Source organism: Balaenoptera musculus, chromosome 9 (assembly GCF_009873245.2).
Source record: "Balaenoptera musculus isolate JJ_BM4_2016_0621 chromosome 9, mBalMus1.pri.v3, whole genome shotgun sequence".
Lineage (NCBI taxonomy): Eukaryota > Metazoa > Chordata > Mammalia > Artiodactyla > Balaenopteridae > Balaenoptera > Balaenoptera musculus.
The window spans coordinates 59,097,650-59,121,963 of NC_045793.1; the positions used below are offsets into that span (position 1 = coordinate 59,097,650).

The 24,314-nt window shown below is 32.3% G+C and overlaps 1 protein-coding gene across 3 annotated transcripts in view; it reads left to right on the forward strand.

Annotated features, from left to right (window-relative positions):
• CASD1 (CAS1 domain containing 1) overlaps positions 1–24,314 on the forward strand; it is a 68,750-nt gene that overhangs the window by 29,335 nt on the left and 15,101 nt on the right. For 2 of the 3 annotated variants that reach the window (XM_036864116.1, XM_036864117.1), the window contains exons 6-17: positions 27–71; positions 508–631; positions 1,851–2,065; positions 3,688–4,110; positions 5,148–5,237; positions 10,899–11,018; positions 12,026–12,182; positions 13,564–13,643; positions 15,961–16,062; positions 18,762–18,902; positions 19,423–19,500; positions 21,438–21,530. In XM_036864116.1, the coding sequence (XP_036720011.1) occupies positions 27–71; positions 508–631; positions 1,851–2,065; positions 3,688–4,110; positions 5,148–5,237; positions 10,899–11,018; positions 12,026–12,182; positions 13,564–13,643; positions 15,961–16,062; positions 18,762–18,902; positions 19,423–19,500; positions 21,438–21,530 (1,668 nt within the window). The remainder of the gene's footprint in view (positions 1–26; positions 72–507; positions 632–1,850; positions 2,066–3,687; positions 4,111–5,147; positions 5,238–10,898; positions 11,019–12,025; positions 12,183–13,563; positions 13,644–15,960; positions 16,063–18,761; positions 18,903–19,422; positions 19,501–21,437; positions 21,531–24,314) is intronic. The other variant, XM_036864118.1, reaches the window with a different exon arrangement.

Genomic DNA, 24,314 nt, shown 5'->3' on the forward strand with positions numbered 1-24,314 from the left:
TATTATAAAGATTTTTCTTTCTTCAGGATTCTGTTGCAAAGCCCCATGTGGTTGTAGCAGGAGCTGCCACAGTAAGTTATTAACTGATTCTTACATAATGATTTTTGTTTCATACTTAAGAACATGCTAAGAAAAAATTAACTGATGTTATATAGAATTCTTGATTATACTTATATTTTAATTCCTATTTCTATTAATTAGTTAGATGGATAATTTTTTAAAAAGATCTGAATGAACTTAGGAAATTTGATGGTAAATGTCAATATTATTTTATATCTAAAATTACGTTCTTCTTGAACGTTATACATTGAAAGTCTAATTTTATATCAGCTTTTTATAACTGCCTTCATACATTTCATGAAATAATTTGACCATACTTTATTCTAATATTGAATAGGAATGGGAATTATCTTAAAATAATAACCTTTGTTACAATAGAGGAAATTATATACTTTAATTTTTCTGTGACAAATACTGAATTAATGCTTAATTTTTACTTCCTCTTAGTGGTCTATTAAAATTCACAATGGCAGCAACGAAGCACTTTCCCAATATAAAATGAACATTACCTCCATAGCACCACTTTTAGAAAAATTGGCAAAGACTAGTGATGTTTATTGGGTCTTACAAGGTAAGGGATAAGTAATGAAAAAAATGTCATTTTGTATATATTTTGAGACATAGGTTTCTATTATCTTCTATTTCAAGAAGCAGAATTACTACTTTATGAGAATAAATTTTGAAATAAGGTTTGAAAAATTAGAATAAATTTGAGCTATTTGCTTTCCTGTTTTGAACTTAAGGAATAGACAGACTAATAAATACAATAAGTAAAAAAAAATTAATATTAAATAAAGAGGTTCTCCAAGGAACCTTAGCAGGTAGAACAGCTGCAGAATATAACAAAGAGAATAAGTCCTAAAGGCAAATAAGATGTTTGCCTCTGATTTTTTAATTTCTTACCAAGTATATTTATTGTGATTGGGAAATAGAGAAAAAATTGTCTGGTTCATAATATTATGTTCACTGGAAGTAAATATTCTTTGGAATCGACAATATATTTAAATTCAAACCAGCTAGTTTATACTTGGTAATGAAATTCTTTAAGAGAAAGTTGACATTAGATCAACTCATTTCAGGAGTTTATTGAATGTCCATTATTTAATGCCTAGCACAATATGAAATGCCTTGGGTATTTTAGCAATTCAAGTTGTTTGTCAGAAACTCTTGTGATTGTTTCCAAGTTTAATGTCAAGCTGAGAGAAACAACACGGTGGTGATAATCTCTTCCAAAATCCCTATTTCATTTACAGACTCATTGTTAACCTTTCTATTACTAAAGTGAGGAAAAAGTTAAATTTAAATGATTTATGGTAAGTGATAAAAGACCTCGATCCTTAATAATATTACCTCCTAATTGTGTGAACAAAGTTTGCAAAATGAATCAGCAACAGGAGGAAAAAAAGATTGGCTGCTATTCTTAATTAGGCCATCTTCCATAATCCAGTTTTAAACTCCGGTTACCTGCTATAACCCAGCATCCAAAATTTTTAAACTCTTAAGACATGCTAGAACATAAAAGTGTTTCCTGAAAGCTGTGTACCTAAGAGAGAAGAGGTATAAAAGTTCTTTAACTTTAAGAGGGTTATGGATTGATTCAAAAATTGAATACAGGATAGGAAATCTATTGTAAACCTTGGCCAACTTTATTTTAAAAAGAATTATTAAGTGCTTGGAATTCTCTGAACTTTAACAACAAAATATGAAATGCAGTTAACTAACTTGCATGATTATAATTTCTACCAGTAGGGATTTTTAAGTGTATTTTTTAAAATATGTTTCATGTGCAGATCCTGTTTATGAAGATCTATTAAGTGAAAATAGGAAAATGATCACTAATGAGAAGATAGATGCCTACAATGAAGCTGCAATCAGTATTTTGAATAGCAGCACCAGAAATTCTAAATCGAATGTTAAGATGTTCAGTGTTTCCAAATTAATTGCTCAAGAAACCATCATGGAATCTTTGGATGGCTTACATCTTCCTGAATCAAGCAGAGAAACTGTAAGAATTCTTGTATCTGTCAGTACAGACCGTAATATCTAATTGGTTATGGCTATATGTCACTATAACGTGGTAATAAATAATTTAATTGCAGTCTTAATTACTTGCAGTTATTCTATCTAAACATAGATCTAGAAATAACTGTGCTTTCCATCACCTAGCTGAATATATAAGTGAGAGTTTTAGTATACTCTAAGGGAGAAAGTTATGGAAGGGAGGAAATGCGACTTCATTTAGGAGTGCTAGTTACTCTTAATATCCCTTGTTTCATGTAAAGCTTATAAGTTCTCAGCACACTCATGTTTGAAAACTACTGCTTTATATTCTCTTTGCCTTGAACCTTAAATTTACAAGATTAAACTTCTGTGAAGAGCACATTTTTTTAATATATAGAATGATTTTTATTATTTCCTTCTAGTTCTGATACCCTAAGCATGATTCAATGTACAAAGTAGATACTGAACAAATCCAGATTGATGGGTGGAAAAGGATTTTAGGTTAAGTACAAAAGAGAACTGCATAATTATAAATTTTCACACATAGTACAATAGATATTATTTAGAGTTATTGTTTTCTTATAAAGCAGTGGTTCTTAACCTTTTTGAGGATCACATAACCCTGTATCTGATAAAAAGTAATGGTTCTATTCCTCTCCTGAAGAAAAATACATGTCTGCATACACACACACACGGTTCTCCATATTTTTTCAGGGGCTTTGTGGACTCCCTGGAACTGGTTAAGAACCTTGGGATGGAGTTTGTAGGCTAGTATCTGCAAGAGTTCCAGGCTCAGAGTCTCCTGAAGTCTCAGAGCTAAGAGAATGAGATTTTCTAAATAACTGAGTACTTTGAATGTTTTAGGCTTAAATAATATAATCATCTTAAGAGTTCTAGGGGTACCTAAACTATAAAGTTTTCATAAACTAGATTTGACTGAACCTTCAACTAGAAATACTTAACAGCTTGCCTAGAATATTTTTATTATAATGAAACCATGTTGAAGATTCTACACTTTATTTAAAATTAGAAATCTTAAAACTGTTGAATCCTAAGTGATCCATAAACTGTAAACCAAATGAAGGGCATATTATAAATATTGTTAGCTAAGAATTAATTATTTTTGGTGGCAGTTATTTTATATTCTTTTTTCACATCTAAAGACTGGGACTCTATCTTAAGTATCTTGGTATCTTTTGTATTGAAAATCTGCTAATTAAATTTCTTTGGTCCTTGACATCTGTCAGTATTTTTGTAACCAAAGGTCACAGCCCATTAACAGCCATGAAATCAGCATTTTTTTCTTTTTTTAAAGAATAGAATGGAAAAAAGTCAGATGCATTCCAAGTAGTAAGGATAGGTATTGTTTCCCATATATGTGTTCTGAGTCACATTCTAAAATGAATTTTTCATTATGGTTAATAACCCAAGAAGTTGGAAAAACCCTGAACTAGTTATTTACAGATTGAAGGAATACCATTATTTACATGAGTGTTTGGGAAATCGTAGCAAAAAGTACAAAAGCATTTTCGTTTCAGTGCTGAAACGGTAGTATTCACAGGAGAAAATCTAATGGGAAATACATTACTGACAAGATAATAATGAAATAACTTGATTTGTTCACAGAGTGCAATGATTCTTATGAACGTGTATTGCAATAAGATTTTGAAGCCTGTAGATGGTTCCTGTTGTCAACCCCAGCCTCCTCTTACTCTCCTACAGAAGCTAGCTGCTTGTTTTTTCACTTTATCTATTATTGGATATTTAATTTTTTATATAATTCATCGTAATGCTCATCGGAAGAATAAGCCTTGTACTGATTTGGAAAGTGGAGAAGAAAAGAAGAATATTATCAATCCCCCAGTGTCTCCATTAGGAATACTTTTACAGTCTTTCTGCAAACTTGGCCTGATCATGGCTTATTTCTATATATGTGACCGTGCAAATCTATTTATGAAGGAAAACAAATTTTATACACATTCAACTTTCTTTATTCCAATTATCTACATCTTGGTTTTGGGAGTATTTTACAATGAAAATACTAAGGAGGTAAGAGTCATTTTCTTTTTAGTTCATGTTATCCTTTTCATCTCATTACAAAGTGTAGATTAAAGAAATAATATCATTTATCATGCCATAATATACAAACATTTACATATATAGAAGAGGATGAAGGAATATTGCAGCTGTACTTCACTTAGTGGACTCTTAACTGTTGCTTTTTTGAAACAGTTTAGAGAAAGTTCAGAGTTTCATAAAGATTGTTGAAAAGTTGGAAAATAATGACCTGTGAAAAAGATATCATGATTTGGTGTCATTTTGCCTGCTTGAGGATGGAGAAAGTTGAGGTGCTCCCAATTTTGTAATGGTCTTCAAACATGAGATACTATTATCTTTTATAAGTTAAAAACATATAATTATACTAATAAACACTTGTTATATTTATATGTGTATATAGTCAGACATGTACACACAAATTAGAACTTATATAATAATGTGGGCACTGTTCACAATCTTCTGAATTCCTATTTTAGTATTGCTCAGAATATTAATGTAACTCCTTTATAAGTCATGATTTATTTGAATTAATAAATTCTATTGTAAGACATAACTTTCATATGAGGATGATTAATCAGTTCTTCATTTCCAGTGGGAATATTCTAGAGAAAATAAAGTATAATAAAGGAGCTTTTTTTTTTCACAATAAAGTATAAAAGAACTGTAAGATCTTTTCTAACTGAAATTCTAAGATTTTCTTAAAGAAAATTATAAAATGACATTTTTTTAGATTTACAAACACATCTGTCATAGTTTAAAAGTAATCTTAATATAAAACCATAAGTATCAACTTAAATATTAAAGTCTCTTTATATTCATTTTCAAATTCATATTATACTTTAAATAGTTTTATTATCTCTTTTATCAAGAAATAAAATGACAATCTTTAACTGTTTTTCCCCCAAGGTTCTTTTGAAAGAAGCATTAGCTTTATATCCTATGAGAAAAATGTTAACATATTTAATGTATACTGTCCAAATAATAGCTTCATGAAGAATTTTAAAACAAATTTTGATTCTTTTACACAGACTAAAGTGTTAAATAGAGAACAAACAGATGAATGGAAAGGCTGGATGCAACTTGTGATTTTGATTTATCATATCTCTGGAGCAAGTACAGTAAGTATTTTGAACTTAAGTTCTGAAAATATAGGAAATAATGTCACTTTAATGTTTCCTTAAGGGCACCAATTCTTTTGTGTTTTATATTCTCTACCATTTGGAGACCCTTCTTATTTCCCACCCAATTTTTCTGTCTTCCCATTTTTCTCCTACCATCTGACTCTTTGAGAATGTATAGTCTTAAAAGCAAAATAATTATTTTTTTAAAGATAAAGCAATAATTTGTATTTACTTTGCCTTAATTTTAATGTAGTAGGAACAGCTAATAATCTAAGGGTATTGTTTCATGTCCTGCTGAACAACTAAAGTTATCAAGAAACTTTCTAGATGATACTTAATTGCAAAGGATTTAGAATAGGCAAGTTACTATTAAAAGAAATCAAATTAGATGATTATATTTTATATTCTATCCTTCACTGTATGTTAGGAAGTTTGACCAATCATTTTTATATTTTTAAAGTTTAAAAACTTAGAACTCTCTTGCCCCAGTATTCAGAGTACTCAGATACCGATGGTCTGCTGTTGTTGACCGTGTATTATGTGCCATACTTCATAAGTATTACCACTTCCATGAGATGGAAGACCCTTCCTTTGCTCACCTAGTGCCCTCTGTACCTGGACAAAATCATTTTTCCCTTATTCGTAGGTGTCTTTTTATATCTTTTAGACTTAGGATTCTCATGATATGGGGACATCTTGGATTTGGTAGGGGTAGAAAAAATGTGTTCAGAATTGTAACATTACAGTTACATACATTTAAAACAAGCTTTTAAGAGTAAACCTAGGTATCTAATAACCACTTTCACACAAGTTTTTATAGGGAAGGTACAAACTGATTTCTATAAAATATGTTTTAAAAATTTAACAAATTCTTTCATAATTTGGGAACTACTGAACTGGTTTTTATTGCTTTATTTGCTTATATAAAGCACACGTCTGTAAACAGTAACTTAACATAGAATCAGTGATTCCATTTAACACTGAGTCAATGTTAAGTTGAGATAATAGGGGAGTGTTGCCCAGAAAGGAGTATTTTGAAATTTCCATTGCAGCATTTAAGAAGATAAATAATACTAGGGTTTTTCAGATATCTCTAACAATTAGAAATACTAATGTTATTCTTCATTAAGTCTCTTTATTATTTTCAAAAATTACTGGTGATTTTATGGATGGCTTGTTTGAAGGGCAAAAGGCAGAGGAAGAAGTATAATTTTTACTGAAATTGTATGGCTATGATATGTATATTTGTGACAGCAGTAAAACTCCTGTGACACTGCAGCTGAAGGGGACCTAGTGAATTCAAGTAACTGTGGAAGAACCAAGACAATAAAAGAGATCCAAAGCAAGGAGAGATGAAGATAGTAAGAATTAGTTCATAAGCCCAGTTCAGAATTTGTAGGATAAATTTAGCAAATTTTCTAAAAAGTAATGATGAATATTGAATCATAGAAATATCTCTGACATATGAAGAAAGATTAGTTTAATTTGAGTGGGGTGGGGAGAGGGTTTTGTTGTAAGAAAATGCCACTTAAGACATAATTAATTGCTGACATATAAAGGGTAATAGTACTGTGTAAAAAAATGTATATATATCAGATAGAAAGAATTAATGGCAGATTCAGTTCTTCAATTCATTGATTCCAGAAAGGATTTGGATCATCAAAGGATGAAAGCAATTTGGCATTCTATTATAATTATTTGCCAAGCTAGCATTCTAATACATCTTAGACTATATCCCAATACATTCTAGGTTACAATTTAAAAACATCTATATTCTGGAAGGACATACTTTTCATTAACAGATCAGTTGTTATGATTAATTAACATATCCCTGTTCATTTGTATAGAATTTTGTGGTTAAAAATTACTTGTATCTACACTGGCAAAGCATTATTAGCATGGGTTATAATGTATTTGGGGACTTGATTCTTGGATATTTGTGGGATTACCCTCATTAAAAACTTTTTAATGGTCATGATTATTTTAATTACCTAACCTTAATGCTTTTTATTTTGAGTAAAATGTGTCAGACTTTAGTTGTGCCATGTTTTTATAGTAAAATAGAAACTATGTCAAAATTTACAGAGAATTATTAAAATAATCCAGATGGTCTGGCAGATTGTAACTGTTGGTGTAAACATTCTTTTAAACATAACTTATATCTGATATGGATAAAATATTGTGAATGAAATACAGAGAGTACAGCAAGTTAGGTATATACAGTAGATGATTTTGTGTTCCATTGTGGCTTTTTCTCCTTTGAGAGTTTGTAAATAACTTCCAAACTCAGGGACCTGAATAAAAGGTCTTAAGGGAAAATTTGTGGGGCTAGAAAAAGAAGAGAACCAGCAGTCAGCCTATTAATTCTAATGAAATAGGATTCTCAATACACTTTTAATACTAAAATTTTGTTGTAAGTAATACTTTACTCCTAAAAGACAAAAAGGAAAACAGTTCGAATTAAAGGAGACTGAAGAGGAATGAAAACTAAATGCAATGTGTGATTCTTGGTTCAAGGTTCCTAAATCAAAAAAAATTTTTTTTAATCATAATGGATATCACTGGGACAATCAAGGAAACTCATATATGGATTGTACGGTAGATACTATTATATTTATATTAAATTTCATGGGTATTATAATGATAATATAAGAAACTATGTAAGAAACTTTTCTTACAAGAAACTATTCTTTCTTAGGCGATACTTGCTAAAATATTTAGGGATGATGTCACGTGGTCTGCAAATACTTTTGAATAGTTCAGCATGGTAAATAGTTGTTCGTTGTACTATTCTTGCAACTTTTCTGTTGGTTTAAAATATCTTAAAAAGTTGGGAGAAGTATTACATGAAATTTGTAATAATCCAACATTGGTAGAAACTTGGCAAATTGTTGTGATAGTGTTTAATTCAATTTAAATGGTTGTATTTACTGTTTAAATATAACCAAGTCTAAACATTGTAGGCCCAGACCCAGTCTTGAGGGGATTCGAAAGCATGTGTTATGGAGAATGGTTGAAGTAATTGGGAATGGTTAGCCTCGGTTTGACATCTGTTTTCAAATACTCATAGAACTATCAGATGTAAAAGTGATTAAGTGCGTGCATATGGCTCTAGAGTTAGACTGTCCATTTTGGTGGCCACTAGCCACACGTGGCCATTGAGCACTTGAAATGTAGCTAGTCGGAATTGAGATGTGCTGTAAATGTGAAATATATATCAGATTAAGTATGATTAATTATGATAAATGCATACAAAGTTCAAAGGCTTAGTATGAAAAAATATGAAATATCACAGTATATGTTGGAATGATAATATTTTGGATATATTGAATTAAATAATATGTTTATTAAAATTAATTTCACTTATTTCTTTTAACTGTTTAAGTGTCTGGCAGCCACATTAAAAATTTACCATGTGGCTCACATTTTATTTTCATCGCACAGCACTGCCCTAGAGAGCTTAATTTGGTAGCTTTTACATAGAGTTTGATTTCAACTTTTCATGGAAAGGAACTTTATAGCAATTAATGACCATCTGAAAATGGAATGGATTGCCTTGGGAACTTGTGTGTTTTCTGCTATTAAAAAGTGCTCAAATACTTGAAGGGAATATTTTAGAGGAGTGCATTCAAGAATGAGGTAAAGATACAGGTTTAGGTTAGATAAGTTTTGAGGCTATTTCAATACTGTATTCCCACCTTCATCCCAGTGATTCTAATATGTTACACCTTCATTGAAAATTCCTGATCTAATGATACGACATTTAAAAAGAACTAATGATGAAAAGCAATAAATATGAACTCTAATATATAGATTGTTGGTGCTAAAGGAACTCAAAAGAAGGAGAAATGACTTTCATCTGAGAGTAAAAGATTGGAAAATTTGACCAGGGCTCTAAAGAAAAATAGGATTTGTATAAACAAAATGTGGTTAGGAGAACATTCCAGGGTAGAAAGAACAGGTAAACAAAGGAGAGGTGACAGGAAAGTACAAGAAAGACCAGTTTAGGAGACAGAGAATCTAACAGTTTGGCTAGAGTGGAGACTATGTTGAAGAATTTATGACATTATAATTCAGGGGGGTTTTCCTTCCAGAAAAAAATGTTATCCCTCAGAAAAGAAAAAGATGTGTTCAAGGATGCATTCAAGGATATATACAAAAGATGCATATGTTCGAGGCCTTATAAAATCTGTTTAAGGCGTCTGCTCAATTATCTTATTTTATCCTACAAAGTATCACTTGGGGAAGACATGTTAAACTAAAATGGCCCTAACCAGTGTTAATGCTGGATAATTACAGAGGTGATCAGATGAGTCTATAAAATAGAAGCCAAAAAAATGTTTACATAGATTTAGTAATTATTCCTAAAAGAATGGCCTTATAATTACAAAGGTTAGATGTCACTAAACAAGCCTTTTAAAGATCATTTTAAAAAACAGTACACTACCTGTGTTTTAGAGATCGTGACTATACACCTAAAGCACTAATAGGTGGTGGGGAGAACACCTGACAGTGTTCTAAGGTTAAGAGAGTTAGGACTTGTAAATGAAATAATATTTCCAGTGACTCCCATAAAATAGAGATTAGAAATATGTTATATTTCTTTCAGCTTAGACAGAAGTGAAGATGTGATGATCTGAAAACTCATGGTAAAGATGAAACATTGATACAGGAGTGTAAAATAAAATTGTTTTATAAAATAAGATTAGAAGGGAAATAATATTTCTGAATTATGTTTGCATATGTTTTTTAAGTGTAATTTTTGCTAAATAATCAAATATTTTAAGTAGTGATGTGACAATTTTATTTACAAGTCTAAATTGTGTATATTTAGGGGGGCCAAAAATGTAGGATTTTGGGGGGTTTTTTTGGGTTTTTTTTTTGGCTGCATTGGGTCTTCGTTGCTGCGCATGGGCTTTCTCTAATTGTGGCGAGCGGGGGCTACTCTTCACTGTGGTGTGCGGGCTTTTCATTGCGGTGGCTTCTCTTGTTGCGGAGCACGGGTTCTAGGCATGCGGACTTCAGTAGTTGTGGCTCGTGGGCCCAGTAGTTGTGGCTTGCAGGCTCTAGAGCGCAGGCTCAGTAGTTGTGGCGCACAGGTTTAGTTGCTCCGGGGCATGTGGGATCTTCCCCGACCAGGGCTTGAACCCACGTCCCCTGCATTGGCAGGCAGATTCTTAACAACTGTGCCACCAGGGAAGCCCTTTGTTTTGTTTTTTATCTTATTGAGAAAATGTGAACTCCAGAGTGACCTTGTATTCAGCATATATATGGTGATTAATAATTATGGATATCATATATTTAATTCAAATTGGATGAAATGTACAAAGCGCCTCACATTTATTAACTCATTCATCCCTCACAAGACCCTTTGAGGAAGGAGAAGATAGTCTCATTTTGCAGTTTAGAAACTCAAATTTAAGTTTAAAGTCACATAGCTAATAAGTGGCAGAACCAGAATTTGAATCTAGGTCTCTGATTCCAAAGTCTACTTTTTTTAACCCCTGGTACACGCCTTAATTTTTGAGAATAAATCTTTTCATTGAGATAATGCTGAATGATAATGATGCTCCACTATCTTGGTTAAATGTACTGGTTATGATAATTTAGGTATAGTTAGTGTCAGCATGTATTTCACCTGTTTATTTTTGTCAACAGTTTTTGCCTGTGTACATGCACATTCGGGTTCTGGTTGCTGCGTATCTATTTCAAACAGGGTATGGGCATTTCTCATACTTTTGGATCAAAGGAGACTTTGGAATCCATAGAGTATGTCAGGTAGGAATGCATTGTTATTTGTTTTCTTTCATTTCAACATGCTTTTGTGCCTAACTGTTGAGAAACTATAAATATGTCTATTTTAAGGCCATGGATAATTTGAATTTATGAAATAGCACTTTAAAGTTTTGTTATTTCCATGTTCTATGGTTAATAATCAAGATAAATAATTTATTACTGAGGGATGAAAAAATAGAATTTAGATGAATGTATAATAAAAGCAAAAGGGAGAACATTGCTGATTCACTTTAGTTTTGTAGAAATGTACAGTTACATGGGATTGTTATAACATGCTATGTTTTCTCTCTCTAAGAAGAGGATTAATATTTTTTGTTTCTACCTTGTGCTAGGAAGTTTGTAAACATTATTTTATTTACCCGTCATTACAACCCTGAGTTGTGATCTTTATGTTTACAGACAAGGACACTGAGGCTCAGAGAGGTTAAATAATTTGCCTAAGGTCACACTGTAAGTGATAAAGCTCTAATATTAATCTGCTCAAATTCTGTGTTCTTTGACATCACACTGTCTGAAATGACTGTTACAAAAGTCGCAAAGATACTTTTGATTTTCAAAGACAGTTTTTAATTTGAGTAATATTATTTTGTATCTATTAAAATGTTCAATTTAATACCAAATGAGGTAAATCAGCATCAAACAGAGATGAAATGGACACCCTTTTGTTGAGGTAATCTAATCTCTGTTTATGACCTGTAGCTCTAGGAAGGAGGTTTATAATTCTTTTGCTGCATTTAACAAGATGGCAGTTGTAGCCAGAGGACAGCTCAGGTTGGTGCTTTGCTGGGATTCAGTTAATATAATGATGCATAAATATTTTATATTCAACTCTTTACAATGATTTTAAAATAAATGTGATTTTAGGGATTAGTAAAACATACTTGTACAGTTATTATTTTAGTCTTAAATAAACATTTATACTCTGTCAGAATCTGTCTGCTTTTCTTGCATACCTGGAATGAAAACCATTTTCTCCTCCTTTTTAATAGGTCTTATTTCGTCTCAATTTCCTGGTAGTGGTGTTATGTATAGTAATGGATCGGCCTTATCAATTCTATTACTTTGTCCCCTTGGTCACTGTATGGTTCATGGTCATATATGTTACTTTAGCACTGTGGCCACAGATAATCCAAAAAAAAGCAAACGGTAAATATACTCTCTTACTAATGTTAATGAATATATTCTTTCAATGTAAGTTCCTTTTCAGTTGCTAAAGGCTATTATTTTTATTGAGACATGTTGACAGTTTAAATTTATGTGTAGCATTGACATTTTGAAATTTCGTTCTTAAATTATGTTTTTAAAATTTTACAGTTAAGTAGTTCAAGTAGTATAACAGTGCAGAACAATAGTTTGCATTTATATTGTATGTGTTTTCTCTTTTTTTAAAGTTAAATTTTCAAAGCCATTTTACATATCTACTAGTGCAACCGTTTTCAAACTATCTTGTATGGAGTCAGAATGGGGAGAGCCAGAAGAGAGGAAAGCCAAACAGGGCTCCAGGGCCGTACATCCTGCTTCAATCTTGGCAGTTCTGCTTTATTTGATTTCTTATATATATATTGAGATTTTGAGTAAACATTATGTCAAACAAGCTTAAAAATCACTAATATAGTTTATATTCTAGACAACCCTTTAAGCAGTTATTATAAACCTGTTTTTCATTTAAGGAAACCTAAGTGTCCTAAGAAGGTGTCATCTTCAAATTTCACATAGCCAGGTCTGATAATGTTCGAAGTGAGGTCACAGTCGTTTATCTTAATGCTTTTTCCCCTCAAGATCATGTCATTAAAATAAAAGCCTCCCTTTTTTGGAAAAAGAAAATTTTTTATCTTTAATAATGTATTTAACTTAACTCTTTCAACCAAATATTGTATATCAAAAAATATTTTCTGTTGACTTCTATTATAATATCAAATAATTCTTCAGGAAAGGGTTCAATAATGTCCATTTGTGTCTTTGGACAGGCACTGTAGTTTCATTCCTCAACACAAACCCAGCATATTAATAAAATGGTAATCAGTATGTATAAACTGTGAACACATAATTTAAAATATGCATATGTTAAAATGCATCTTATGGTTAAATTAGTCCACTAGGGAGTTCTTAAGCTCTCTCCTTAGAACTGTAATGTTTAAGCAGTATTACCTAAGTTATATTAAACGTGAGTGTTTGTTAGAGTTACATTGAACCTATTGTTCCAAATTTTGTTGTAACTTTCAATAATGAATAGTATAATTGAATCTAGGAGGTATTTTCAAATATATTTATAGTGGATAAATAGCAGGTATATGGGGTATCAGATTAATGTTGTAGCCTCATTCCTAGTAAGGACCCTCCACCTTTTTTCTTCCTTTGTGTCCTACTTGTAATTTATACTACTTAGATATATTTTTTGTATCCTGTAGGCAGCCTTAAATTATTTTTAAGAGCTATGCAGGGTATTAATATGTTAAATAGAGAGTATTTAATGTGTTTTCTAATGTAAGTTTACATTTCTTAGTAAATTAAACATTTTCTCTCTTAGGAAATTGTTTCTGGCATTTTGGCTTACTGTTGAAACTAGCCTTCTTGCTGTTATGTATATGTTTTTTGGCATATTCTCAGGTTTGTATAGTCTTTTTGGTTTATATTTTGTTCTATTTTATTGTAAAGTTCAAATCTATTAAAGTATGAGAGAAGAGTCAGCCTCATTTTAAGCCTCATTTTTTAATGACTGTAATAAAAGTGTCACTCTGTAGCTGACTACTCAGTGTGGTTCTTTTGAGACCTACCTACTTTTGTTACCACTGTTTTTGTTGTAAGAGCAATTTAAAGCTCTTCCTCTGGCAATTGTTCAAAATCCATTTTAGTTGACTTTGATCAATCAAACTTTTATTGAATGCCTCTTATAAGACACTACTTCTAAGTGAAGATCAAAATTCTCTTGACAGAATTTGCAACTTGGTTTGTGCATTATTCATGGCACCGAAATGTAGCTTGATTTTTCCATAACGGCATAGAGTAAAATTTTGGCTGTTAATAAAACCAGCTTCAGAGCAAAGGGGTTTGTATATATGTAGTAGGTTTAACTTAATAAAACTTTTGGTCATTTTCTTATCTCTACCCTTTTATCCCCCTATTATGATGGTTGAGATTTTCTCAGCTATTTTAGCAGGATGGCAAATTGCTACCTGCTGGTCAGTCCATCAGACAGACATATTATTTGGTCAGCATGATATTTATAACAAAATATTTTAATTTGAATGCCTATAGTTGTGACATACTCTGTAGTTTACTCCCATCTCCAACACTCTCTGTCTTGTATCTGGCTGTGCCAGGTAAAAATGCCATATAAGCATTGTGTGTGTGTGTGTTTGTGTGTGTGTGTGTGTGTGTGTAGTCCTATAAAGCTGGGTTTTTTTGTTTGTTTTATAGGCTTTCCTACTTATTTTTATACTTAGAAATAGAGCATATTTATTTCTGCCTGACTTCCAAGGTTTTTTGCAGGAAATATATAAAATAATAAGGAAGCAATAGGCAAATGTATAAAGAAATAGCCAGGTAACTGCCACATTCCTTGATAATTATTCATTAAAATTCCCAACACTCCCTGGTTCATCTGAGGGAGAGAAAGGAGCACGGACCAGCAGTTCAACAGAAAGAATTAAGAAGATTTCCCTAGCTTTGGAACAGTATTGACCACTGGACAAGAAAAAAAGTACATAGCCCAGTGTCTTTCACAGAATGGGTGCTCATTAAATACTTGCTTATTAATCATACAAAAAATAAATTTTTAATGAGAAATAAATTTTTAAATTATAAATACATCATATATGTGATATATGATCTACAGGGCCATGTATCTCTAATATATATAGATAAAATATAGAAATATGATGTAATAGGTATATACCTTACATTGCAAGTCTTGGTAATAATCATCTTTAATTTTCTGAGGCAAAGGCTTTGATAGAACCTATTTTTATAAGCTATTAGCATTTTAAATTCTGCAGTTAAATGGAGAATATTGCATTTTGTTAAAATAATAAAGTTCTTCTGACCTAAAGATTTGGTATTACCTAAAATATAATACTATTTTCATATTTTGCTTTGATTTTTATTAGCCTTTTTAAAAATTGTGATGTTACACATTTTTTTATCCTGTGGCATTATGTCTAATAATGGAGTTTCCTTAATAGAGTTTGTCTTCATTCTTTAGTCTGGAAATTGAGGTTTTTGTTCTCTTTTTTGAAAGACTTCATTAATGTGCAGGAATGTACCCAAGACTTCTGCCCCTTCATTCCCAGATTTTCCAGGCTGTCAGATTAATAAGGGGGTACATTCACTAACTCGACCAGAGTAAAATTGTAAACTTTGTTTCAAAGGCTAGTAATGGAATTTGGGTATGGTTGATTGAGTAAGGTGACCAATTCAGAGGATTTTTTTTAACTCAAATGGTTCATTATAGATTATTAAGGACATTTAGATAAAGAAAAACTATAACTTTAACCATCATCCTTTAGGTTATTCATACTGTGTTGGCTGAAGTATTTTGTATTTTTGTGTTTTGATCAGTAAATATTAGCTCTTTTGTATACTAGATTAAAAACCTTAAATGGAATAATTTTCCAGTTACCAGCTTGGTTTTTTGTTTGTTTGTTTGTTTGTTTTATTTTGCAGTCTCAGTAGCCTTTCATATGCAGTGAAAGTAAGTTAACAAAAATGTTTTAAATCATCTTTATTAGCCTTTAGTAGAATATATTTATTTTCAAATGAATTTCAAATGAAATGACATTTTCAAATGAAATATTTAAGTAGAATCTTAAAATTGTGTATGACCCTTATATAATCTTAAGTTTAGAAAATGACAGTTTATAATAGAATTGCAAGGCAAGTATTCACTTGTACCATCTTAATTTATTTTCTGGATTCCTCTTCTCAGGGTGCATTTGAGAAGATCTTTTCTCTTTGGCCATTGTCCAAGTGTTTCGAACTGAAAGGCAATGTATATGAATGGTGGTTCAGATGGAGGTTAGACCGTTACGTATGTATTTACCTTGTGATCTTTTGCTATTTCAAATTATACTTTTAAAAATTATTTGGAAAATTTTAATCTATTTTTATTTAGTTTTGGCATGAGGAAACATGTTGATTTGGTAAATCAAACCAATCCAGCCCTCCCCTGTTTTTACAGTGGAGAAAGGGTATGCATGTGTACATATATCAGTAGGAAAATACTATAAAAATGTTATCTATAAAGTGACCTTTATTTGAGTCATAATATTGATTTAGGGATGATCTCTCATATATATGCTTCAGCCATTCAACACAATACTTATTAAGCTCCAAAATATGCTCTAGATGTTGTTGTTATGAGGGATATATTTTAGAGAAAGAAGACATACCACCAGGCTTCTAAACCTTATAATCTAGTTTAAAACTTTGGATTACTAAAAAAAAAAAAAAAAAAAAAAACCTCTGGATTACTACTTATAATTAGTGCTAAACTCTGCAGTATGGATTTTGTAATAGAAGTGTGCAAAGAAAAGAGAGCAGTGTCATGGATTATTCCATGAATTTTATCTTGAAGGCTGGTTAGGATTTAATTGGCCAAGAAAACGTAAAACATCTAGCACAGTATTTGGAAAATAATAGACACTGAATAAATATTAATTACCCCTCTTCACTCTTTCCCTTTAACTTCCATTTTTTACTCTTCCCTTTTTTCATTCAACAAATATTTTCTTAGTGCCTTTTCTGTGCCATTCCTGGTTTCTAATACCTATGCACTTTCCAATTATTCTTAATAAATAAAATATTTACTTTTAAAATTCTTTTTCTCTTTATTTTTCTAATTGAACATTGCATTTCAAAACCATATGTGAATAAAAAGTTTTGTTAAAGCCTTGCCATAAAATAATTTTAAATTCTCAACTTTCTCATTAGAGCAGTCTACTATGATAGCTCATGTTAAGTGTTTATTTAAAAAAGAAAGCTGGGACTTCCCTGGTAGTGCAGTGGTTAAGAATCCGCCTGCCAGTGCAGGGGACATGGGTTCGATCCCTGGTCTGGGAAGATCCCACATGCCACGGAGGAACTAGGCCTGTGTGCCACAACTACTGAAGCCCGTGTGCCTGGAGCCCGTGCTCTGCAACGAGACGCCACCACAATGAGAAGCCCGCGCACCGCAATGAAGAGTAGCCCCCACTCACCGCAACTAGAGAAAGCCTGCGCATTGCAATGAAGACCCAATGTGGCCAAAAATAAATTAATTAATTAATAAAAAAAAAAAAAAGAAAAGACAGCTATTGTGCTTTCTAATCCACCTTTTTTTTTTCATTCTTATGTGCATATACTGCTTTTTAAAAGTATGCTCTTGGTAACGTTACTGTTTTATTTGCTTGGAAGTACCAATATAAAATATATTTTATCTTGGTTGAGTACATTTAAATTTTATCATGTGTCTTCAGAATAGTTTTTATCATTATTTTTATTTTTTAATTAATTTTTATTGAAGTGTAGTTGGTTTACAATGTTGTGTTAGTTTCTGCTGTACAGCAAAGTGAATCAGTTATACATATACATACATCCACTCTTTTTTAGATTCTTTTCCCATATAGGTCATTACAGAGTATTGAGTAGAGTTCCCTGTGCTATACAGTAGGTTCTTATTAGTTATCAATTTTATTTTATTATTTTTTAAAATTTATTTATTTTATTTTTGGCTGCGTTGGGTCTTCATTGCTGCATGCAGGCTTTCTCTAGTTGCGGCGAGTGGGGGCTACTCTTTGTTGCGGTGTGCAGGCTTCTCATTGCGGTGGCTTCTCTTGCTACGGAGCACGGGCTTTAGGCACGTGGGCTTCAGTAGTTGTGGCGTGTGGGCTCAGTAGTTGTGGCTCGCGGGCTCTAGAGCACAAGCTCAGTAGTTGTGGCGCACAGGTTTAGTTGCCCCATGGCATGTGGGATCTTCCCGGACCAGGGCTCGAACCCGTGTCCCCTGCATTGGCAGGTGGATTCTTAACCACTGCACCACCAGGGAAGTACCAGTTATCTATTTTATATATAGTAGTATATATATGTCAATCCCGATCTCCCAATTTATCCCTCCCTCCCTTCCCCCATGGTAACCATAAATTTGTTTTCTATATCTGTGACTCTATTTCTGTTGTGTAAATAAGTTCATTTGTACCATTTTTTTAGATTCCATGTATAAGTGATATCATATGATATTTGTCTTTCTCTGACTTAGTTCACTCAGTGTGACAATCTCTAGGTCCATCTATATTGCTGCAAATGGCATTATTTTGTTCTTTTTTTATGGCTGAGTAATATTCCACAGTATATATGTACCACGTCTTTGTTATCCATTCACCCATTGATGGTTGCTTCCATGTCCTGGCTATTGTAAATAATGCTGCAATGAACGTTGGGGTGCATGTATCTTTTCGAGTTATGGTTTTCTCCAGATATATAAATTGTCTTTATTTCTTCACTTGCTGCTGAGACTGCTTGGAGTAAACCAGCTTATCTTGTGTCATTGCAAGAGATGTTTGCTTGTCTATTGCAAATTGTTTCCAACAGTCGTTGACTTCATTTCTTGAAGTTTAAGCTCTTCATAGAAACTTTGGACCTTTAAGCTTTTTACCTACATACTTTTATACATATTGTTCTCCTTTACCAATTACATTTGCTATTTGTTGAAAAGTAGCTGTTTAAAACAGGTTTTCTCTCCTTATTTTTTAGGTAGTCTTTCATGGAATGTTGTTTGCTTTCATTTATCTGGCTTTACAGAAGCGCCAAGTACTTTCTGAAGGAAAGGGTGAACCTCTTTTTTCGAACAAAGTTTCAAATTTTCTATTATTTATTTCAGTAGTTTCTTTCTTGGTAAGTTTCAAAATATAATTTTCTAAATTTCCAAAATCCATGGTACAGGAAATTAACTTCTAAGAGATAGGAGTTTAATCATTTGTTTTTAATAAATAAAATCTTTACTTTTGAAATTCTTTTTCTCCTTATTTTTTAATTGAACATAAATTCTAAAGAGAATATAAATATATATATATGTTAAATATGAAGAATAACTGAGATCTCAGTGAAATAGGAATTTTAAAAGTTGTAATAAGTTTGGGAAAAAATGTAAGGTGTTTGACAGGAGGAGCCATCACTGCCTTATGATCACTATTTCCAGAAAATCACAGACTTATGCTCCCCTCTCTCTACTTTCTGGTATTTGAGCACACCAAAAAGAGTGATGAGCAAACCTGTGGACAGTTTTTACTGAAGCTTTTTTAATAGCATAATGAAGTATAATGTTATAAATAAAGAAAACTATTTTTAAAGTTGAGTGCTGCCTCTTTAAGGCATATATATTTTTGTGAACTGATGCATATATTTTTTATTTTAGACCTATTCCATCTGGGCTAGCAGTTGTAAAAACAAAGCAGAGTGCAATGAACTCCACCCATCTGTTTCTGTGGTACAGGTAATTATCTTTATTTAGAGAAATTTTTCTTCTTAATTTTTGATAAGAACAGTCTTTAGAGGCAGCGAGATTTGAGATTAAACTCTATTAAATGTAGTATATTACTTAATCTTTCTAAGGCCTACCTTCCTCTACTGTAACAGATATTAAAATCTCTTTTAAAGGGTGGTTATTAAATGTATGGAAGTGATCAGTGTCTGTCGCTTAGTAAGCACTTAGAAAATGTTAATTCTTTTCTCCTGTTTGCTTTTTCATCATTTATTTATTCAAATTTCTTCATTTACTTTTTTACTTAGAAGATCATGAAAAACTATGACTATGTGTTAAGAACCATGCTACATGTAAAAAGTACATGTAGCTTCTGCCCTCACAGAACTTACAGTCTAATAGAGATATGGATCGGTAAACATTCATTCATTCATTCATTTAACAATTTTTAAAATTCATTTAACAAATATTTGATACTTACTATGTGCTAGATATTATGCTGGGGGATATAGTGGTGACCAAATCAGACATGGTCCCTACCCTCACAGAGCCTATATTCTTCTGTTAGAGATAGTAATCATATAATCACCATGTAATTATAAATAGAAGTACATGATGCTACAAGGGAAAATAACATGGGATATGACCTAGTTGGAGTTGGAGTGAAGGTAGTTAGGGTTCAGAGATGATTTCCCTCATAACATTAAGCTGAGAATGGAGGAATGAAGGCAGGCAGCGAGAACTTAGGCCCTGTGGTAGAAAAGAGCATATTCACATTCAAGGAACTTAATGAAGGCCGTTGGGGCTAGAGCTCAGAGACCCAGGGTCAAGAGAAGTATGTCGCAGTGCCTGGGAGGTGGGCGGAGGCTAGGGGCAACCCAAATCAGATTTACCTTTTACAGAGATACCTCCGGTTGCAGGTAATCGTAGGGTATTGTGATTAGTGTAGTGATGGTCAAGTACAGGGTACTTGGGAAACACATGGGGTTTCTTCCTAACCCATCTTGATACCAGAGCAGGGTTCTTGGAGAAAGTACGTCTAAGCCGAGGCCTAAAAAATGAGTAGTTCAACAAAGAGGAACAGGGAGGATTTCTGGAGGATCTTCTTTTAGGTTTTAAGTTCTCTTCAATGAAGAAACTCTTTTATCCCTCTTAAACCTCTATATAGTCAGTAGAACCAAGCATATGACAGACTCTCCAAACACAATTGATAATGACATTTTAAACATTGTACTGTATTCATATAACATTTTCATGACTTCTGCAGACAACCAGATATAACACTTTGTATATCATATCTGATGTCATTTTTGTAATGACATGAAAGGAAGGGGGTTGTTCCACTAACAGTGCACTAATACTGAACAATATAAGGGGAGCTAAGGAAGGGAGTGGCTGCACATAGAGTAACACTAACACAAGCACTCCTGAGCCTTCACCACCTTTTCTCCTAGTCACTCCACTTCACATGCTCATCTTTCCTTAGTTATTCTTTTCCCACGTTTACGTTGCTGCCAGTAGAAGGAGACTTTTGAAGAGAGCAAAAAGATGGGGGTGGGCGGCTCCCAGAAAAGCAAATACTTTATGGAAGAAGCAAAATTGTATCATGGAATTTTATTAAATTTTGCTACATAAATATATCATTTCTTTCTACACAAAGGGCCTTAAGATGAGTTTATATTTTTTCTAATATACATAAAATAAAACTGTTCAGCCATGTATTATGTATAACCTGCACTTGTTTGCATTATACAGACCACATGCTGAGAAATCCAATTTGAGTAGACTCTGGATCAAAAATAACTTGAAAAAAACCATTTATCTGTTGAAGAAAACCATTGTGTCGATGTATCAAGTTCAATAACAAAGAATAAAGTTATTATTTGAAAGAAAGCAAAATTCTTTTAATAAGCAGATTATTAATATTTGCCTCTGTGTTTTTTCTTTAGATTTTAGCCTTCATCCTAATAAGGAATATCCCTGGATATGCCCGTTCAGTTTACAGTTCATTTTTTGCTTGGTTTGGAAAAATTTCATTAGAGGTTGGTACATTAATATTTTGGTCTGTCTTACACAACCAAGTGTTATATGCAGGTGTGTATGTGAATGAGTATATAGGTGTGTAAGTCTGACATTTTTTTTCAACCAAAGCTATGTTATTTATGAAATTATAGGGAAGAAATTTAGAACTTCAACAGCAGTATTATAGAATGTAATGGCTAGACATTACATTATTTAAAGCCTTATTTAAATGGCTAGACATAGATGACTTTCAAATATTCTTTACATTGTCTTAAGCTTTCAAGTACAACAAGATGCTGAGATCAGAAGAGAAAAAAATGAAATAGATATGAAATTTGTAAATAGACATAAATGAAATCAAGTTGAGAGGATTTTGATTTGTTCATTCATAATTAAATATTATATTACTGGAATTTAGTTTATTGATGCTTATAAAAAAATTCACTCTTATGATTGGAAGTTTGGGGAAAATTTTTAAATTCATTATTTTGTGTGCAATACCTAATATGAAATTATCTACAGAATCAGTTTAAAGTAGGTTATGAAATACATTCTGAGTATTCTGAGTTTTATTATTTGAAATAGAACATTTTAAAACAGTAGAATTCATACTATAATCATAAAAGATACATTTTAGAGTTATAATATTTATTAAGTTGTCTTTAAAATGGGGAAAATTTCTCTGCGATTGTTATACACACACACAGACACACACATATTCTTTTTCAGATTCTCTTCCCTTATAGGTTATTACAAAATATTTAGTATAGCTTCTTGTGCTATTTAGTAGGTCCTTGTTGGTTATCTATTTTATATATAGTAGTGTGTTAATCCCAACCTCCTAATTTATCACTCCACCCCCTTTCCCTTTTGGTAACCATAAGTTTGTTTTCTATATCTGTGAGTCTCTTTCTGTTTTAGAAATAAGTTCTTTTTTTTTTTTTTTTTTTTTTTTAAGATTCCACATATAAGTGATATATGATACTTATCTTTGTCTGGCTTACTTCACTTAGTATAATAATCTCTAGGTCCATCCATGTTGCTGCATATGGCATTATTTCATCCTTTTTTATGACTAATATTCCACTATACATACATACACACACACACACACACACACACACCGCATCTTCTTATCCATTCACCTGTCGACGGACATTTAGGTTGCTTCCATGTCTTAGCTATTGTAAACAGTGCTGCAGTGAACTTTGGGGTGGATGTATCTTCTCTGGTTTTCTGCAGATATAGGCTGAGGAGTGGGATTGCAGGATCATATGAGCACTCAAAAAGAATGTGTAGTCTGCTTTTTTGGGATGTAATGTCCTGAAAATATCAATTAAGTCTAACTGTTCTATCGTATCATTTAGGATCTCTGTTGCCTTATTGATTTTTTGTCTCGAAGATCTGTCCGTTGATATGCGTGGGGTGTTAAAGTCTCCTACTATTATTGTATTCCCTTCGATTTCTCCCTTTATGTCTGTTAGTATTTGTTTTATGTATTTGAGTGCTCCTATATTGGGTGCATATATGTTGACAAGTGTAATATCCTCTCCTTGTATTGATCCTTTTATCATTATATGGTGTCCTTCTTTATCTTTCTTTATGTCCTTTGTTTTAAAGCCTATTTTGTCTCATATGAGTATTGCGACCCCTGCTCTCTTCTCATTTCTGTTTGCGTGAAATATCTTTTTCCATCCCCTCACTTTCAATCTATGAGTGTCCTTTGCCCTAGAGTGGGTCTCTTGTAGACAGAGCATATTGTAGGCTCTTCTTTTTTTATCCAATCTGCCACTCTGTGTCTTGATTAGAGCATTTAGTCCATTAACATTTAAGGTAATTATTGATAGATACATATTTATTGCCATTTTAAGCTTTGTTTTCTTGTTGGTTTTATGTTTCTTCTTTGTCCCTTTCTTTTTCTTTTTCTTTTTCCTTTTGTGGTTTGATGGTTTTCTTTTGTATTATACTTATGTTCTCTTCTTTTTGTTTTTTGTGAATCTGTTGTATGTTTTTGATTTGCTATTGTCCTGTTTCTCAAGTATGTTAACCCCTTCCTGTATCTACTTGCTTTAGACAGGTAGTCATATAGGCTCAAACACATTATAAAAAAAAAGTCTACATTTTCTTACTGTCCTCCACCATATGTTATGATTCTGACGTCCTCTTTTACATCTTCATGTTCATCCTTTTGCTGCTCATTGTGGTTATCATTGCTTTCTCAGAAATTTTTTAATTTCTTTTTTTAATCTGTGTCCAGGCTTATTTAAGAGATTTACTTTCCAATTGTGATTATTTCTTTCCTACAGATTCTTACTTCTTTTCTATTTAGAGAAGACCTTTCAATATTTCCTTTAGGATAGGTATAGTATTGCTGTATTCTTTTAGTCTTTGCTTGTCTGAGAAATTCTTTATCTCTCCTTTTATTCTAAATGATGATCTTGCTGGGCAGAGTATCCTAGGTTGCAGATTTTTCCCTTTCAGGACTTTGAATATACCTTGCCACTCCCTTCTGGCCTGCAACATTTCTGCAGAGAAATCAGCTGACAGCCTTTTGGGTGTTCCCTTGTAATTAACTCTTTGTTTTTCTCTTACTGCCTTTAAGAATCCTCTCTTTATCTTTAACTTTTGCCGTTTTAATTATATGTCTTGGTGTAGGTCTGTTTGGGTTTATCTTGTTTGGGACTCTTTGTGCTTCCTGTACCTGGATATCTGCTTCCTTCTTTACGTTTGGGAAATTTTCAGCCATAATTTCTGAAAATTTTCAGAATACATTCAATACAAATACGTTTTCAATCCCCTTTTCT